This window comes from Doryrhamphus excisus, linkage group LG19 (genome assembly GCF_037039965.1).
Source record: "Doryrhamphus excisus strain RoL-2023G ecotype Guam linkage group LG19, RoL_Dexc_Guam_v1.1, whole genome shotgun sequence".
Taxonomy (NCBI): domain Eukaryota; kingdom Metazoa; phylum Chordata; class Actinopteri; order Syngnathiformes; family Syngnathidae; genus Doryrhamphus; species Doryrhamphus excisus.
In genome coordinates this window covers 6587406-6605084 of record NC_136375.1, presented here as the reverse complement: position 1 = coordinate 6605084, position 17679 = coordinate 6587406, and the positions used below count along the sequence as shown (strand labels likewise).

The following is a 17679-nucleotide window of genomic DNA, read 5'->3' as shown; positions in this document are numbered from 1 at the left end:
CAATTCAAGAAACAATACAAGCAGTTGATGTTTGCTAAATACAAGGATGAAGAGTCTTGAACCAGTCATGATGTGCTATATATATCACTATATTGACAGTTACTATGGTACCCATTATGTCATTGTATATGGTCATATCACCTCGTACTTCGGTACATGAAAAAAGAAAAACAAACAAAACTTAAACTATCTTAGGAAAGCAGGAAGTGAATAAATGTAACAGTTACTGATTGTAATAGTACCAGATGGAGGGGTAGGATTTAATAAGCTTTGCTTCTTCCTACTCCTTTTGGACATGTGGAACTGGGAATTGGATTTGTGATGCATGTTCAAATGAAATAAAACCATTACCATTACCAAGGATTATATATCAATTTGGGAACTATGGACCATTATTTAAAACAATACAGTCAGCAAGCATATTTTTGTATGACTATTTTTCTTTATTATTAGCATATTAGCTCTTAAACTCGCCCACAAACGTTCAGCAAATCCAAAATGTGAGCGAGTGAGACATCTCACTCTAACATGTTTTTGGTTATTTGTGTCAGCTCAAAATAAGATTAGTTTATTCATGATACTGGTTTTAAATTCTAAATATTTGTGAGTAAAAAAAGTTTATTTAGGAACATTCAGAAAGGATTATTATTAAAGATTTGCCTCAATGCACCTTTCCTTCATGAAATGTACAAATGAAAATACCTAAAACATATGGCAAGTCATAAAACATTTCATCCAAATTGCTAACTCAATAATAATTTCAATTGTCTTTTAAAACACATTAAAATACATAGAAATACATAATTATGTGACAGTAAATATCATTTTATTACAATACTCTAACTATTCATGAGAAATCCCCCAGTTTTCGAAAGTTTACGCGTGCTGCGATTTGTCCTACTTTTCTGACGGTTGTTGAACGCACCGCTGCACCGTTCTCAGATACCCAGAGGGCTGTATGGATGTATTTTGATGTATTTTCCCCCTTTTTCTTTCCCCTCATACTTGCTCCCGAATGCTGATACTATATGGGAACCCATAAAGGTAAGATTTGATGACTTTGAGTGGTAATGTGCATCATTGTGGTAGTTCCATGCTAAATGGCTAACGCTAGCAAAACACTGGACTTTAGCCACGGTCGTCACTGACAGCCGGAAGTCCAATTTAGCTGGCAGTTCAATGCCAAAATCATCAAATAGATGTAAAAATGTGAAAAACACTGGTTAGTTGGGACACTCTTGTGCCTAGGTAGCACTGTATATGACAATAAAAACAAGTGAAGCGCCGAAGAACTCGAGTCTGAACTCGGGAGCGAACTTTATTCTTTAAATGAATGAATAACACACACTCCTGACTCCGTGAGACATAACAGCCAACTCAGCAGCAACAACAACAAACAAACCCCTGTCTCCTCACGCCCACCCCTCCGGGTGGCAACCACTACCCTATCAATCGTTCTGGGGTGAATTATGTACCAGCAACTTAGCAATACACGATACCTGCACTGCTCCAGTCTCTGGCAGGCCATGCAATCCGTGATAAGTCAAACACAGCGACAGTAGATACAAACAACTTTGGTCTTGCTACTAGAGCCATCTGACAGGGCTTTGAAGCTAACTTTACCAATCTAAATACTGTTTCCCATCAATATTTGTTCCAGCTTGGGGCTACAGAGTTACTGTGGAGAGGCGGTACAGGAGGGCACGTTAATTGCGCGTCAAATTTTTTTTGCTACTGTTAAAATAACTTCCATTAACGCGTCATTACTGCGTTAACTTTGACAGCTCATAGTTTTAATTAAGACATTAATACATTTTTAATTTATATTTTCAGGCGGCACAACGGTCTAGAGGTTAGCATGCAGACCTCACAGATAGAAGACGAGGGTTCAATTCCACCCTCGACCATTCTGTGTGGAGTTTGCATGTTCTCCCCGTGCATGCGTGGGTTTTCTCCGGGTACTCCGGTTTCCTCCCACATTCCAAAAACATGCTAGGTTAATTGGCAACTCTAAATTGTGAGTGTGAATGGTTGTTTGTCTATATGTGCCCTGTGATTGGCTGGCGACCAGTCCAGGGTGTACCCCGCCTCTCGCCCAAAGACAGCTGGGATAGGCTCCAGCACCCCCGCGACCCTCGTGAGGAAAAGCGGTAGAAAATGAATGAATGAATGAATTAATATTTTCAATGACATTAATTTTTTAAATTAAAACAAAATATTTCAAAGTAATTTCAACCAAAATATTAATAAATATATAAAACATATAAGAAGAAAGTATTAATTGGTGTCTAATCAGGTGCTAGATGTTTTATGTATTTTTTATAATTAAAAATATTTAGTATTAGTAAGTATTATTATATTAGCAAGTAAACAGTCATTTACCGATGACGTTATAACGGTAGCGCATATTTACTTTAAGATGACGAGAATGTTCATGTTGGGGGGTGGGATCTGGCGCCACCTCATATGATCCCGCCCTCTCCCCGTGAAACTCCGCCCTCCCTGCTGTCCTCACCTGCAGCTGTCAATCAAACGACAGCTGAAGGGGTGTCCAGCACCTTCCCCCAACCCCGGCTAAACACCCCCCCCATCCAAACATGGCATCAGACCTTCTAGAGAAAAAGTCAACTAAAGCACCAAGTGTTGAGTGAAGGTAAGGTTGTCCTCTAGAACATTCTAGAACCTTTGTCTCTGTTCGTCTTGGGGTGGTGACACACACATTCCCTGCAGCCCTCCTGAGGGCCCCCCCCGACCCTCCCTCGACTGAGCTATTAATAGAACACGTCTGTTGCTTGTCAGTGTCAGACCCCCAGTCCGTTCCCGTCCATCCAGCAGAGTCCTTCACGTCCCTCGTCTTTCTTGACGCTTTAAGGTAACGTCTTTGTCTTTTTTTGGTAGCACAAGGGGCAGCAGGCACGGTGCGGCCTCCACAAGCGGACCCTCAAAGACTTGGGATCGTGTGGACTACTACTTGTCCCCAAAGAAAGATAGCGGGACGGGGTGGTTTGGGGGTGGGGGTCCATAAGTGAAATGTTAGAACCGATGAGGTTCTCAGGTGATGTTTGAGGTCCATCCGGACTTTTTGTGTTGTTGACTGAAACTTGAGTCCGTGTGATGATGTCATCGTGTGTGCACGTGTGTGTCTCCATGGTAACGTGTCCCCTTATCAGGTCGCTCTGACATCACACCTGGCTGACGTCCCTCTGACCCCACCCCCCACCCCAAACCCCACCACGCAACATGGCGCTGTCATCACGCTTAAAACTTTGGGAGCAGAAGGCAGGTGTCGTCGTCACATGATACACATGCATGATGCTAATGCTAATGCTAATGCTAATTTTGAAGTAGCGCCCTCACAGACGTCGTACATACAGGAGATAGACGCTGAGCCGTACGTCAACGTCACCGCCATCTTGGATGGGTGGCGGCTACGCTGTGAATGAATACAGTCGCCCCCAAACCATGTGATTGTGTGTTTGTTTCCCTCGTATATGAGTGGCGTGTGTCAGTGCTTCATAGAAGTACTAAGTACATTCACTTGTATTCATTGACAGAGTAGCCTTGACACATCCAATATGGCCGACGTTCTCGTATTGCAGTCTATCCGTGCTGCGTCTATCCGTGTCTGTGTAACTTCCACTGACATGAGCATGCTAACGGCACACCCTCATTGTCATGTAACCGCAGATTAAGGAGGAGAATCACCCAGTGGTCGCCACCGTCCCGCCCCCGGCGCCGCTCTCTGCCCTTCCCGGCGGGTTCCTCAAGCAGCTGGTTCGAGATTCTGAGAAGGAGACCAAACAGAAGGAGCCCGAGCTCAAGGAGGAGAAGGCCGTGCGTGTCGTCGGCTAGTTAGCTTAGCTTGCGTCCACGAGCTAGCATGTTAGCTCATGTTGATTTTCCCAGCAGCCCAGCAAGCTGAGTGACGACCTTGTGCAGCAGTTCCTGCTTCCAGATCAGACTCCACCCATCCTGGAGGCCGAGATGTCGCTACGAGCCGAGCACATGCTCAACAGTGGCCACACCCCCCGCCAGTCACCACGCCCACCTTCAGGGCACAAGACCGCCCCAGCAAAAACAGAAGGCCAACAAGACGTCACGCCTGAGCCGCCGATGAACGCGAGCGACGAGGCGGAACCAAGAAAGGAGGGGCCCGAGGATGTGAGGGAGGTCAAGCAGGAAGTGAGGGAGGAGCGTCAGGAACCTGAAGGAAGACTAGCGGACCTCGCCATGACGGAGGTACGTGTCCGAAGCGGGTTGTTCGGGATGAAGCGGAACACCAACCGGACTCTCGTCCTCCGCTCAGGTGAAGGACGTGTGGTACGAGGCCGGCGCCGTTTGGTACGTGCACCAGGACGGCTTCACGCTTGGTAAGACCAGAATGTTCTTGAGCTTTGATGCAAACTGTTGTCTGATGGGTCGTCGCCTTGCAGCCACTCAGCTCAAGCCAGACGAAGGAACGCCGGAACTCCCACTAGGCCGAGTGAGACTCCGCCTCCACACAGACGACTCGCTGCTAGACGTCACTGAAGACGATGTAGAAAAGGTGCAAAACTTTTTCAACAAAACATTTTTTGTTGATTTTCTTTCTTTTTATGAGGCCGTTTCCTCCCCGGTAGTGTAACCCCGCCCACCTGGACCTGTGTGACGACCTCAGCGACCTGCAGAGCGTCAACGAAAGCGGGGTGCTGCACACGCTAATCAGCCGTGCTAAAGCTAGCATGCCGCTAACGCACGCCGGACCCAACCTGGTCAACTTGTGGCCGCCATTGCAGACACACAGCAAGGTGACGCCATCGCGCCTGAAGAACATCAAGGAATTTGTTGGCACGGCGCCACCTTGTGGTCGGGAGGTTTACTGTCACTTTTTTTTTGCCATCAGACTCCAAAGTCGCGGCGGGGGGAGTCCACATGGGAGGCTCCTCCGGCTCTGGCTGCCATGGTCAAACAGGTCTACGTGTCCATGGTCGGAAACAGGCGGGACCACTGCGTGTGCACTGTGGGCCGCAGCGGAACAGGAAAGACCACTGCTTGTCACGCCTTCACCCTCGCTCTGCTCAGGCAAGCGGGGACCGCCGGACCCAACATGAGCGGTGAGCACTAACCGTTAGCCTTGCTGCATGCTACTGCATGGGAATTATTGAAAGCAAACAGGAAGTCTGGATGACAAACAGTAAGTGTAGACCACAAACAGGAAGTCTGGATGACAAACAGGAAGTGTAGACCACAAACAGGAAGGAATTATAATTTAAAGCAGGAAGTGTTGATGACAAACAGGAAGTGTTGACAACCAAGAGGAAGTGTTGACAACCAAACAGGAAATGTTGACGACCAAACAGGAAGTGTTGACGACCAACAGGATGTGTTGATGACCAACAGGAAGTGTTGACGACCAATCAGGAAGTGTTGACGACCAATCAGGAAGTGTTGACGACCAAACCGGTAGTGTTGATAATCAAACAGTGTGTTGATGGCAAACAGGAAGCGTTGTCGGAAAACAGGAGGTTTTGATCACTGACAGGAAGGAAGTATAGGTTAAAACAGGAAGTGTTGGCAGCACACAGGAAGTGTAAAGGACAAACAGGAAGTGTTGACGACCAACAGGAAGTGTTGACGACCAACAGGAAGTGTTAACGGCAAGCAAACAGGAGGTATTTAACATTAACAGGAAGGAAGTATAGGTTAAAAAAGGAAATGTAGATGACAAACAGGAAGTGTTGACACCAACACGAAGTGTATAGGACAAACAGGAAGTGTTGACGGCAAACAGGAGGTGTTGATCACTGACAGGAAGTATAGGTTAAACAGGAAATGTTGCAGACTAACAGGAAGTGTTGATGGGAAACAGGTCTAAAGGACAAACATCGTCTAGTCTAAAGAACAAACAGGAAGTGTATAGGACAACCAGGAAGTATAAAAGACAACCAGGAAGTGTAAAGGGCAAACAGGAAGCATTGACGGCAAACAGTGTTTACGACAAACAGTGTTGATGACAAACAGGAAATATTGACAAAAAACAGGAAGTGTTGATGCCAAACAGGAAGTGTTATGTTCCTCCTGCAGTGGAGCGTGTTCAGGCCATGTTCAGCGTGTTGAGGTCGTTTGGCTGCGTCACCTCTCCACACAGTGACTCCGCCTCTCGCTTCGCCATGATGTTTTCAGTGGACTTTAACCACGCAGGACGTGCCGCCGCCGGACACCTCCAGGCAATGACACGCATGCACAGACACACGCACATACGTATCGGAAATGATGATTGACACTTTGTGGTCCCGCCCTCAGACCATGATGCTGGACAAATGGCGAGTGTGTCACGTGACCGGTGGAGAGAGTAACTTCCTGGTGTTCTCTCAGATGCTAGCAGGCCTCAGCGCAGACGTGAGGTGAGCGCTTGTGCTTGTGTGCTAACCGCCATCGCATTAGCTGACGATGCTTTCTGCCTTCCTTCTTCCCTTTCCTCCTTCCTTCCTTCCTTGGTGGTCAGGACGGAGCTGCAGCTCCATCAGCTTCCAGAATGTCACTCCTTTGGTATGACTCCTCCCACCAAGGTAGAGTCTGGGACCACAAGTGGGCGGGGCTTCACCTGAATGCTTCCTCATTCTTCCTCTTCTTTGTCTGTCAGGTGGAGGAGAAACAGCGAGCGTCTGTCGGCTTCGCCAAGCTGCTGGTCGCCATGGAAACCCTGGGCTTCACCGCCAGTGAGCAGAAGGCCATCTGGCACGTCCTCGCCGCCATTTACCACCTGGGGGCGGCGGGGGCCTGCAAAGGTAATGTCACCCTCACCCGCACACTCAGGGGAGTAGGAGAAAGTTTCCAGCAGGGGGGCATCTGACCTCACTGCGTTGTTTGCGTGCATCAGTGGGGAGAAGGCAGTTTGTGAACTTTGAGAGCGCCCAGGCGGCCAGTGGCATGCTGGGATGCGAGGGGGAGGAGCTGAACACAGCCGTCTTCAAACATCACCTGCGCCAGCTGCTGCAGCAAGCCACCGGGGGCAGCAGAGAGCGCAGCGGCGAGTCGGAGGAAGGTGAGACACGCTAACACGCTAACCTAAGGAGCGTTCTAACATGCGACTGTGACCTCACTAATAACTTGCAGGCCCTCGGCTGACGGCAGCTCAGTGCGTAGACGGGATGGCGGCCGGCCTCTATGAAGAACTTTTTGCCGCCATCGTTTCCCTCATCAACAGGTGCGTGCGTATACATCTTCACGTGTGCAAGATGAGGACGCCATCTTGATCTCGCACAGAGCTCTGAGCGGCCAGCAGCTGGCGCTGGCGTCCGTGACGGTGGTGGACACGCCCGGCCTGAGGAACCCTCGCCACGCATCCGAGGAGCGAGCGGGCAACTGGAGTGAATTTTGCCACAACTACTTACAAGAACGCCTTCTAGAACATCACTACACACACACATTCACACACACTCTGGAGCGCTACGCACAGGTGACGCACCTTCACGTCCTGATTGGCTCCCGTGTCGCTGTGTCATGACTCCATGTGTGTGTGTCCAGGAGAACGTTCCAGTGGCATTTGAGTGTCCGGAGATCAGCCCCGCTGACGTCGTGTCCGCCATGGACCAGTCGCCTCCGCAGGTACGCTAACACGCTAACGTGCTAAGCGGTGATGTGACACTGTGACATGTAAAGGGGTGGGGCAACAAACATGTTGCGTGTTGAAGGTGCGGGCAGCAGAGGGCGCCCCCCGGGGGCTCCTGTGGGTCTTGGACGAGGAGATGACGACGCCAGCGTCTACTGAGGGCACCGCTCTACAGCGCGTGTGCCAGTACTTCAACCAGACGGGTAGCACAGCCACCATTGATGATGACTGTGGCGATGATGATGATGATCATGTGACCTTCCTTTAGTACGTCAGTGCGAGCAGCCGCTGCAGTGCGAAGTGGGACACCTGGCAGGCTGCGACCCGGTCCGCTACGACCTCACAGGATGGTTCTCGCTGGTCCAGAACAACCCGTCTGCTCTCAACGCCGTTGGGCTTCTTCAGAACTCGTCCGTGTGAGTGCCGCCTGTTCCATGAGGTGACATGTTGTGGGGAGGGGCGTGGTCAGGAGGTGACGTGGCGTGTCTTCTTCAGAGCGGCGGTGAAGGCGATGTTCACGCCCACCGTCGCCGTGCCGCCGCTGTGCCGTGGCCTGAGCGGGCTCGATGGCGCCAGTCAGCGCTCACTGCAGAGGAGCGCGACCATCAGGAAGACGCTCAGTGGGGGGGCGGCCGCCGTGCGCAGGCACTCGCCGTGCATCGCCATCAAACTGCAGGCTGTAAATATCACCGCCACCGCCGCCACATCTTCAGTCAGGTTTGCATACTCCGCTTGTCTCCGCCCCTTCAGGACGCCCTCATCAACGTGATCCGGCGCGCCCGACCCGTATTCCTGCAGTGTTTCAGCGCCAAGATGAACGCCAGCGGCACCCTCAATGTGGGGACGCTGCGATCACAGCTTCGGTCGATGCAGACGGTGCCAGCGCTGCAGCTCTACCGCACAGGTTAGCCCGCCGCCCGCTGTATGACGCTCGTCCGAACTCTGACCTCTGCTGTCCTGGCAGGTTACCCGGATCACATGACCCTCAGCGACTTCAGGTGTCATTTCCAGGCCTTGTCTCCGCCCATCATGAAGCGCTACGCCTCTATGTTTGTCCGCCATGATGAGAGGAAGGTGGGTCACATGATTTGCTAAACACCCATTACCTTCAGTGAACGGCGTCTCGGTCGTGTTTCTCAGGCGGTGGACGAGCTACTGGCTGACTTGGACTTGGACCCCAAGAGCGTTGTGGTCGCCGCTGGTCGGGTGAGAATGCCTCCTCTGTGTGGAGAAGGCCCGTCCTCCGCTGCCGCTGACCACTTCCTGTTTCCTCTTAGGTGTTCATGAGACGCGGCGTGCTGCGACACCTGGAGAGTCAACGCGACCTGCAGGTCAGCGGCTGGCTGGTCCACCTGCAGGCCGCCTGCGTGGGACACCTGGCCCGGCAGAAGTACCGCACACTCAAGGTCGGCGCCGTCGTGTCTTTGTCTGATCCTCACGTGAACAAAGTCTTGTATGAGACACGACTGACCAATCACGGACAAGGACGTCCTGTTGCTATGCGACACCCTCGGGAGAAACAAAGAAGCATAACTTCACACATGTCACTCTGTGTGTGTGTGTGTGTGTGTGTGTGCACATGCAGGTGCAGCACATGGCTGTGCGCTGCCTTCAGAGGAACCTTCGAGTTCTGCGTCTGGTGGGTGAGTGGCACTGGTGGCGGCTCTTCTGCCGCGTGCGCCCCCTGCTGGACGTCAACATGGACAATGAGAGGCTGCGCGCAAAAGAGGTGCACGCACACACACACACACGCATGCACGCGCACACACACACGTGTTGTAAAGAAGAGTGTGTCATCAGGTTGAAGTGTCGGCGCTGAAACGACGTCTTGACAAGTCGGAGAAGGAGAGAAACGAGTTGAGGCAGATGGTGGATGCCTGCAACACCAAAGTTTGTCCTACAACACACACTAACACACACTAACACACACTAACACACACTAACACACACTAGCACACACACTCATGTGCATGTGTGTGTGTAGCTGACGGCGGTGACCTCGGAGCTGAGCGACGAGCGTTTCCGTGGCGACGCCGTGGGTCAGGCTCTGGATGCGGAAAGAGCGGAGAGACTTCGTCTTAGCAAGGAAAACAAGGAGCTGCAGGTGAGGCGGCCATCTTGACTTACTCCCAGCTTGATGACCCCCATGACCCCCCTGTTGGTGTGTCATCAGATACGTTTGGACCAGTGCAAGGTTGCCATGGAAACACTGGAGAGACATCTGGAGGAGGAGAGGCAGAAGGCTCACAACTTGGAAAGTCAACGAGTGGCGGGAACAGGTTAGATTAGACTTCCTGTTAGCAAACCAACCACGCAGCATGCTGGTTGGCTGTGGCCAGGAGGATGCTGACTGGACGGAGTATTTTGAATATGAAGTTCATGAATGATGACAACAAACGGGAAGTGTTTGAATAAAAGAAGTGTTGATGACAGAAAGTGCTAGCAACAAACAAGAAGTGATGACAACAGGAAGTAATGACCGCAAACAGGAAGTGTTGATGACAGGAAGTGTTGACGACAAAGAGGAAGTGTTAATGACAGGAAGTGTTGACGACAGGAAGTAATGATGGTAAATGGGGAGCGACAACAGCAAACAGGAAGTGCTGACAACAGGAAGTAATGATGGTAAATGAGAAGCGACAACAGCAAACAGGAAGTTTATTTGACAAAGAGAAGTGTTGATGACAAACAGGAAGTAATGATGGTAAATCGGGAGCGACAACAGCAAACAGGAAGTGATGACAACAGTAAGTAATGATGGTAAATGGGGAGCAACAACAGCAAACAGGAAGTGTTGATGACAGGAAATGTTGACGAAAACAGGAAGTGTTAATGACAGGAAGTGTTGACAACAGGAAGTAATGATGGTCAATTGGGAGCAACGACAACAAACAGGAAGTGTTCATGACAGGAAGTGTTGACGACAAACAGGAAGAATGTATTGCCAGTCAATGGGAAGTATTAAAAGGAAGTGACATTGTTGGGGGTGTGTCTATTTTGTCTAGAAAGTTGAAATGTTCGAAAAAGTATTTTCCTGGATGAAATATTTGGGATGAAAGAGTCGTTATTTGTCTCCAGAGAGCGAGCTGGCCATGCAGCTGGAAGGTTGCCAGACGGAGGTGGATTTTGTTCGCAGACGACTGAAGCAGATGGAGGATAAGGTGGAGGCGGAGCGAGAGACACGTCAGCTGCTGGACAACAAAGTGAGACAGGCGAAAATGAGGATGTTCTTTGTATTTGTTGCTAGTGACAGTGTGTGTGTGTGTATATACATGCATGCACATGCATGTGGCCTGCAGGTGGTGGCGCTGCAGGCCCAGTTGGACCAGTCCAAGAAGAACGTGTCCGAACTCAAACGACATTGTCGCCGCGTGACCTCTGACCTCCAGGACGCACGAGTCCTCGCCGACAGCCTTCAGAACCGAATGCATGAAGTGGACCGCAAACAGAGACGGTATTTGTCCTTCCACTGACCTTGCTGCAGCGCTTCACCGTCAACATGCTAACAAAGATGTCTGCCGTCCTTTGCCATCGGCAGCTTTGACGGTGAGCTCACGCAGGCGTTGGAGGAAGTCGACAACGAACGAGAAATGAAGGACAAAACTTTGCAGGAGAACGCCACGCTGGAGGCGGAGCTATTCACGCTGCGCCGCCACCTCCAGGTGAGCCTGAGGTCCTGCCAGCTGACGTTGACGCGGGGCCTCACTTGCGTGCGTGTGCGTGCAGGCGAGCCAGGCCGACGCAGGTCGTCTACAGAAGCAGAAGGATGAATTGTGCGCTCAGATCCGTGACCTCAGCATTCCCGTGGATCTGGCTGGCGACTCCGCCCCTGACCTGAAGAAGCAGCTCCGCCTCCTGGAGGGCGTGGCCAGCGAGCGGGCCGAAGAGATGTCCAAGCTAAGCGCCAGAGTACAACAGCAGCAACAGGTAACGGAAACCTGCAGGAGTGCACGCGGCGACCTGCACGTGCAGCCTAACCCCACACCCCTTATCCACCCCTCCCCATGCCCCGCCCCCACCGCTCCCCCACAGGTGCATGTGCGCTTGGAGCTGGAGCTGGAGCGCATGAAGCAGATCCACCAGAAGGAACTGGAGGACAAAGACGAGGAGCTGGAGGACGTCCACAAGTCTTCGCAGAGGCGGGTAGGCCATCCACTCTTCAACAGGAAGTTCATGTGTTAGCATGGTAGCAGTTAGCAACATGCTATGTGCGATGATGATGCAGCTGCGTCAGCTGGAGATGCAGCTGGAGCAGGAATATGAGGAAAAGCAGATGGTCATCCACGACAAACATGACCTGGAGGGACTTGTCGCCACGCTGTGTGACCAGGTACGCATGCACGCACGCACACATGCGCAGCGGCTTATTAGCATGCTAGTCGTGGTGAACATGTGACGGCGTGCAGGTGGGCCACCGAGACTTTGATGTGGAGAAGAAGTTGAGACGGGACTTGAAGCGGACGCATGCTCTCCTGGCCGATGCCCAGCTTCTGCTGGCCACCCTGCAAAGTGATGGACGGAGCCCCGCAGACGCCACCAAGGACCAGCTGGAGCGTCTTCACTGGCAGGTGTGCCTCGCCAGCGCCCCCACTGGGCTGCCATGCCCCCTGTCTTTATTGACCTTCATGCGTGTGTGTCAGCTGGAGGACAGCGAGACGCAGCGGCGCGAGTCCGAGAGCGCCCTGGCGACCTTGACGCAGCAGCTGGAGGACACGCAGATAGAAGTGGACAACATGTGCAAGCAGAAAAGTCTGGTGAGACCAGCGCAGCAGGTGTTGGTGTTCAGAGAGGGAATCAAACATGTGGACTTTTTGGCGTCTGTGCAGCTGGACGAGCAGCTCTGCCTCCTCCAGCATGAAAAAGTGGACCTGCTGAAGCGCTTGGAGGAGGACCAGGAGGACCTGGAGGAGCTCATGAGGAAGCACAAAGCGCTCATCCAGCAGGTTAGTCAACACGCATCCTTGTCTCCTCCATCGTGTCCCCTCATCGTCTTTGTCTCGTGGACAGTCGTCCAATGACATCTGTCGCATCAAAGAACTGGAGGCGGAGCTTGAGGAGGTGAAGAAGGAGAGACACACCCTTCGCGAGGAGGTGAGCTCAGCATCATTTCTTCATCCTCTTCTTTCTCTTCATCACATGCTCCTCTTCTTCCGCAGCTCCAGCAGCAAGCGTCCAGGCTGCACTTCCTGGAGTCGTCCACTGTGGGGCGCAGCATTGTCAGCAAACAGGAAGCACGTGTCTGCGACCTGGAAAACAAACTGGAGTTCCAAAGAGGACAAGTCAAGAGGTTTGAGGTGAACAACAACATAGTCAACACGTGTCCACCAGGACGTCCACCGCTCTACAAGCTTTGTTGGAATACTGTGACATCATAGCAACATCACAGTGACATCATAGCAACATGACAGTGACAGCATAGCAACATCACAGTGACATCATAGCAACATGACAGTGACAGCATAGCAACATCACAGTGACAGCATAGCAACATCACAGTGACATCATAGCAACATCACAGTGACATCATAGCAACATGACAGTGACAGCATAGCACCATCACAGTGACTGCATGGGTGACAGCGACATGATAGCGATGTCATCAACTCATGATAGCGACATGATAGCAACATGGTAGCGATGTCATCAACTCATGATAGCGACATGATAGCAACATGATAGCGATGTCATCAAGTCATGATAGCGATGCCATCAACTCATGATAGCAACATGATAGCGATGTCAACTCATGATAGTGATGTCATCAACTCATGATAGCGACATGATAGTGATGTCATCAATTCATGATAGTGACATTATAGCAACATGATAGCGATGTCACCAACTCATGATAGCGACATGATAGCAACATGGTAGCGATGTCATCAAGTCATGATAGCAACATGATAGCGATGTCAACTCATGATAGCGATGTCATCAACTCATGATAGTGACATGATAGCAACATGATAGCGATGTCATCAAGTCATGATAGCGATGCCATCAACTCATGATAGCAACATGATAGCGATGTCAACTCATGATAGTAATGTCATCAACTCATGATAGCGACATGATAGCAACATGGTAGTGATGTCATCAATTCATGATAGCGACATGATAGCAACATGGTAGTGATGTCATCAATTAATGATAGCGACATTATAGCAACATGGTAGCGATGTCATCAAGTCATGATAGCAACATGATAGCAACATGATAGCAACATGGTAGCGATGTCATCAACTCATCATAGCAACATGATAGTGATGTCAACTCATGATAGCGACATGATAGCAACATGGTAGCGATGTCATCAATTCATAATAGCGACATGATAGCAACATGATAGCAATGTCATCAACTCATGATAGCGACATGATAGCAACATGGTAGCGATGTCATCAACTCATTATAGTGACATGATAGCAACATGATAGCGATGTCATCAACTCATGATAGCGACATGATAGCAACATGGTAGCGATGTCATCAACTCATGATAGCGACATGATAGCAACATGGTAGCGATGTCATCAACTCATGATAGCGACATGATAGCAACATGGTAGCGATGTCATCAACTCATTATAGTGACATGATAGCAACATGATAGCGATGTCATCAACTCATGATAGCGACATGATAGCAACATGGTAGCGATGTCATCAATTCATAATAGCGACATGATAGCAACATGATAGAGATGTCATCAACTCATGATAGCGACATGATAGCAACATGGTAGCGACGTGCCTTCCCATCATTAGCATCAAGGCTAAAATCTGGGTCCGCTGAAGGTTCTGGTGCTGCGTCTGCGGGACAGCGTGGTGCGTCTCGGCGAGGAGCTGGAACAGAGCGCTCAGGCAGAGGCTCGGGAGCGCGAGAACGCTCGCTACTTCCAGCAGCGTCTGCAGGACGTCCGCGTGGAGATGGACGAGCTGAGTCAGCGCGAGCAGGACAGCAGCCGGCGCCGCATGGAGCTGGTGAGAAACATCAACTCATGGAGTAGCCCCGCCTCCTCCACAACAACCAATCACACAGACTCCTTGACTGATCATGCTGCTTGTGCATCTCCATGACAACAACAGGAAGTGATTTTGGTTTACAGGAAATGCAGGTGGAGGAGCTGACGGCCATCAGGCAGACATTACAAGCTGATCTGGAAACTTCCATCAGACGCATCGTTGATCTGCAGGCCGCCCTGGAGGAGGTGGAGTCAAGCGACGACAGCGATACCGAAAGGTAACACGGCCTGCCTCCAATGGGATGATGTCCCTAGTCCCGCCCCTCAAGCATGCTGACCATGCATTGTTCACTCCAGCGTTCGTGTGGCCGCGACGTCGTCCTCGACAAAGAAAGAGCCGTAAGAACGTGTGCGCCCTGCGAGCTAGCCCTGGCCGTGCACGTGTTAGCACTTGATGCTAACATAGCCTGTTAGCAGTGGCGTGCATGCTCGCTAACGCTGTGGCATCATGCCCTGCCGTGTCTCCACGGGTCCACGGACCTTCTTGTGATGTCACGGTGATGACATCATGCACTCGCTGGTTAGTAACGATGGTTGTCCTCACAGGGACTCGGTGTCCAGCGTAGGGACGGAAGACATCGGTGAGGGCGTGCGTGGTTGGCGAGCATCTCCCTGCAACAGCAGTACCCTTAGCGGCCAGGGGGGACGCCAGTCAGCTGCGGACACCAGCAGCACGTACAGTTTTCGGTAAGCCACCAGCTGTGTTGACTGGCTTGGCTGAGATCGGGTCTCAGGAGGTTCTGTTCTGTTCAGCTCCTGCGTTGAAGCGGATGAAGATGACGTGGAGGGGGGAGGTTCTCGGGGTCTGGGAAGGGCGCCGTCGTCATCTGCACTGTCGGAGCTTCTTGAAGGACTTCGCAAGCGGCGAGCAGGCAACGAAGCGGGAGCCGGTAGCACCGTGTCACTTCCTGTGTACCAGACAACAGCGGCTTCGGCACTACGCCGTCGAGCCTCAGCACTCTCTCTCACGCCCGACGACCTTCCGGAACCTCGACCCGGCATCCTCAAGCCGTCCTCGCCGCTCCTTCCTCGCGCTGCCGGCGACTCTCTGACGCTGACGCCACCCCGCTTCAACTCCTGCGACTCTCTGACTCCCCTCCCCTCACTGCCGCGCCTCTCGTCATTGGCGTCCTCACAAGTCGTCCGCCAAGGCCCTTCGTCCCTGTCCATCCCGGAGGAGGACGTCATGGCTTTACGGCGCTCCCCGCAGGCACCTCGCCGCGGTGCCTTGGCTAGTCTTGTCTCAGAGGACGCAGGCGAAGGCTGCCTGGGTTCCGAGCCCGTTGTCTTCCAGAACCGCCGCCTCGTTGGCGAGCGGGACGACATGTCCGACATCCTTCCCGCCATCCGCAGAGCTCAATCCACCAGCAGCCTGGCCGGCTCCGTGCGGGGGGGTAGGAGGGCGCTGAGTGTCCATTTTGGAGAGCTGCCCCCCTCCACTCGCCAACGCAGCTCTGAAACCGAGTCGTCCAGCTCAGGCGGTTCGGGAAGTTCAGAGGTCACACGGCCCAGGAGGCGACTCGAGCGACCACAGGGAGAACGACTGGAAGCTGAGGGCAGCGAGGGCGGTGACGTGTCCTCTGTCATGAGGAAATACCTCAAGAAGGAAGTGGACTGAAGCAGCGCCAGGTGACACCCCACATGCATCATTTGCAACGTTAGCATCATTAGCATCATTGACCTCATTAGACACATTAATCTCATTAGCTTTATTAGTTGCATTAGCAACATTAGCTACGGTAGCATCATTAGCATCATTGACCTCATTAGATACATTAACCTAATGAGCTTTATTAGTTGCATTAGCAACATTAGCTACGTTAGCATCATTAGCATAATTTACCTGATTGGATACCTTAACCTCATGAGCTTTATGAGTTGCATTAGCAACATTAGCTATGTTAGCCACATTAGCATCATTGACCTCATTAGAGACATTAACCTCATTAGCTTTATTAGTTGCATTAGCAACATTAGCTACGTTAGCATCATTAGCATCATTGATCTCATTAGATACATTAACCTCATGAGCTTTATGAGTTGCTTTAGCAACATTAGCTACGTTAGCATCATTGACATCAGTAGATACATTAACCTCATGAGCTTTATTTACTGCATTAGCAACATTAGCTATGTTAGCATCATTGACCTTTTTAGCTTCATTAACCGCATGAGCATTATTAGCTGCATTATTATTATTAGCAAGGTTAACGATATGACCATAATTAGCTATGTTATCTACATTAGCATCATTCGTCATATGAGCAACATTTTTTTAGCCTCATTAGCTACATTTAACTCATTAGCATCATCAGTCATATTAGCTACATGCTAATGCCACCTACTCGCAACCTTGTGACCTTCTGTTTTTCTTCCTCCATTAGCATGATTAGCATCAGAAAGTTGACCATCCGCCAGAGCCAACAAGCAAGTTTGCCACATTGTTTTGCAATAAAGAAACAAAAACACACTAAACTTGATTTATTTGTTTTTGTTAACATGCATGTCATGTGCACACAATACACATGCGTACTTCACAGCACTGTCACTGTACGTGCACGAGCATGTGCGCTGTGACGTCTTAGTCATGTGTAACCCTGCTAAGCCCCGCCTCTCGTGATGGAGAAGAAGAGATCAAGGAGATTAAAGGGTAACAAACAGCTGGAGGGGTGGGGCTTATGTCAACAAGGACATTTTCTTCTAAACACTTTGTCTCTTAGATACGTAAAGATGTCTTTGTCCCTCCCTTAGTTACGTAAACATGTATTGTCCCGTCGCTTAGATACGTAAACATGTCTTTGTCCCATCTCTTAGATACATAAACATGTCTTTGTCCTGTCTCTTAGATATGTAAAGATGTCTTTGTCCTGTGTCTTAGATACGTAAAGATGTCTTTGTCCTGTCTCTTATATATGTAAACATGTCTTTGTTCTGTGTCTTAGATACCCTAAGATGTCTTTGTACCGTCTCTTAGATACATAAACTTGTCTTTGTCCTGTCTCTTAGATACGTAAATATGTCTTTGTCCTGTCTCTTATATATGTAAACATGTCTTTGTCCTGTG

General features: G+C 50.6%; 1 protein-coding gene across 1 annotated transcript; it reads left to right on the top strand.

Moving 5' to 3' along the window:
- Positions 1 to 3051: 3051 nt before the first annotated feature.
- myo18b (myosin XVIIIB) lies at positions 3052 to 17105 on the top strand. The gene is made up of 43 exons (XM_078799039.1): positions 3052 to 3279; positions 3688 to 3834; positions 3910 to 4239; positions 4307 to 4370; positions 4434 to 4546; positions 4620 to 4787; positions 4883 to 5093; positions 6064 to 6206; positions 6283 to 6383; positions 6485 to 6548; positions 6623 to 6767; positions 6860 to 7024; positions 7096 to 7186; positions 7246 to 7438; positions 7507 to 7587; positions 7674 to 7794; positions 7860 to 8007; positions 8087 to 8270; positions 8342 to 8495; positions 8556 to 8665; positions 8732 to 8797; positions 8869 to 8997; positions 9177 to 9320; positions 9392 to 9481; positions 9576 to 9695; positions 9765 to 9870; positions 10670 to 10794; positions 10891 to 11045; positions 11130 to 11253; positions 11318 to 11518; positions 11624 to 11734; positions 11817 to 11921; positions 11998 to 12159; positions 12232 to 12345; positions 12418 to 12534; positions 12599 to 12682; positions 12748 to 12885; positions 14389 to 14574; positions 14700 to 14833; positions 14913 to 14954; positions 15162 to 15302; positions 15369 to 16244; positions 17000 to 17105. Exons 1-42 carry the CDS (start codon positions 3241 to 3243, stop codon positions 16231 to 16233), a joined length of 6231 nt encoding a protein of 2076 aa, XP_078655165.1. The 5' UTR covers positions 3052 to 3240; the 3' UTR covers positions 16234 to 16244; positions 17000 to 17105.
- The last annotated feature ends 574 nt before the right edge of the window (positions 17106 to 17679 follow it).